The 2,180-nt window shown below is 36.6% G+C and overlaps 1 protein-coding gene across 1 annotated transcript; it reads left to right on the top strand.

Moving 5' to 3' along the window:
* Nucleotides 673–1,918, top strand: LOC104703352 (probable CCR4-associated factor 1 homolog 6). The gene is made up of 2 exons (XM_010419359.1): nucleotides 673–813; nucleotides 906–1,918. The coding sequence occupies exon 2, from the start codon at nucleotides 1,045–1,047 to the stop codon at nucleotides 1,870–1,872; it is 828 nt and encodes a 275-aa protein (XP_010417661.1). The 5' UTR covers nucleotides 673–813; nucleotides 906–1,044; the 3' UTR covers nucleotides 1,873–1,918.

Below are 2,180 nucleotides of genomic sequence, written 5' to 3'. Positions count from 1 at the left end.
CCCCCCCCCCCCATCTTTCCAAACTAATTAATTATCTAGAGATAAACGATTCTTAGTAATAAACACCCCCACCCTGTCACTAATTCTAAGTATTAGTCTCTCCTAGTTGATATTACAGCTATTTTTTTTGTTCCTCTTATTGGTAGGCATACATATATATTCCTTCTGTATCATAAAAAATGATTTTCTATAATTTTTTTTATTGTATCACAAAAATTGATTTTCTATATACTTTAATCAATTAATGGTAAAAAAATTGTGAATTTCAAAAATCAATGAGAATTTAAAAGTTTGAAAGATTACTATTGGTATTATAAAAATATGTTATTATAAATAAAGATTGCATTTATAGCTAAACAAATTTTTTTAAAAAATTTATGTAAAAATACTAAAACATCATTTATTGTGATATACAATAAGGAGTATTTATTTTTGTCTTAGCAATAATGATATATCTGATTAAAAATAAAGGAGCAATAATGAAAAAAAATTACAAAAAAGAAAACTACTAAATTGTGACGCAGAAAAAAAGGAACGATCCTAATAATAAATAATAAAGAATTTAGAATTTGTACTCAGAAAAACAAGAGAACTTGTGGAGAAAAAAAAAATTAAAAAGAAAAGAAAAGAGAGGAAAATTAAAAAAAAAAATCGGTATAATAAATAATAATATTATCTTCTTCCTCTTCTTTCTTCTTCTCCTTCCATCATTACCCTTAAACGATAAACCACGGCCACATCCTCCTCTGAAATCCTAGCCACGTCAAATCGCCGCCTTCTCTTCCCATCTTCTACCTCGGGTTTGATTATCAGGTTCGATTCACGAAACATCACCGCCCGTTGTTTATGTCAATTTCTTGGGTCATTTGTTTAAAAATTGAATATTTGATTTGGTTTTACGGCAGATTTTGATGAAACCAGATCGGGTCTACCTCTAGATCCGTTCTAGGTTTATCTTGGATTTTGCACCGTCTTATCAATCCTCATCATCTTCATCCTCATCAATCCAGATGCTCCTCAGATTCTTCTTAATCATTGATAGACATGTCTCTGTTTCTGAAAGACGATTCTATCCAAATCCGCGAAGTCTGGAACGATAACCTCGAAGAAGAAATGGATCTGATCCGAGACGTCGTCGACGATTTCCCTTACGTCGCCATGGACACCGAGTTCCCAGGTATCGTCGTCCGACCCGTCGGTACTTTCAAATCCAACGCCGATTACCACTACGAGACCTTAAAGACAAACGTCAACATCCTCAAAATGATTCAGCTCGGCCTCACCTTCTCCAACGAGCAAGGTGACCTCCCAACCTGTGGAACCAACAACAAGTACTGCATCTGGCAATTCAATTTCCGAGAATTCGATCTCGATTCCGATATCTTCGCTGTCGATTCCATCGAGCTTCTCAAACAATCAGGCATCGACTTGGCGAAGAACACGCAAGACGGGATCGATTCCAAGAGATTCGCTGAGCTTCTCATGTCCTCAGGGGTTGTGTTGAACGAAAACGTGCATTGGGTCACGTTCCACAGCGGATACGATTTCGGATACTTGCTGAAGCTGTTGACTTGCCAGAACCTGCCTGATTCGCAGACGGACTTCTTCAAGCTGATCAACGTTTATTTCCCGACGGTGTACGATATTAAACACTTGATGAAGTTCTGCAACAGCCTTCACGGTGGTTTGAACAAGCTTGCTGAGTTGCTTGAAGTTGAGAGAGTTGGGATATGTCACCAAGCTGGTTCGGATAGTTTGCTCACGTCTTGTACTTTCAGAAAGCTCAAGGAGAATTTCTTCGTTGGTCCTTTGCAGAAATATTCTGGTGTTTTGTATGGATTAGGTGTTGAAAATGGTCAGGTTGCTATCTAAAACAGAAAGAAATGAAATCACAATAAAAAAAAAAATTCCTTATAAACTATTATGTCTCTTCTTCTTCTTCTTCTTGCATGATCACAAAATCGGATCCATAACGCTCAAGATTAGGATTTAGTAGCTAGTACGATCACTGTTTGTGTAAGTATCGACTATCGAGAATTAGCTTTCAGAGTATTGGATTAGCTTTCGAGCGGCTGTGTCTATTATAAGATCTTCCCCATCCGTAGTCTCGGAGGGGTTCATATTGTTTTGGAGAAAAAAAATAATTCATAACAAAAGAAAAAAGCTAAGAGAGGTTGTTA

This window comes from Camelina sativa, chromosome 7 (assembly GCF_000633955.1).
Source record: "Camelina sativa cultivar DH55 chromosome 7, Cs, whole genome shotgun sequence".
Lineage (NCBI taxonomy): Eukaryota > Viridiplantae > Streptophyta > Magnoliopsida > Brassicales > Brassicaceae > Camelina > Camelina sativa.
This window is presented reverse-complemented; position numbering and strand designations above follow the sequence as displayed.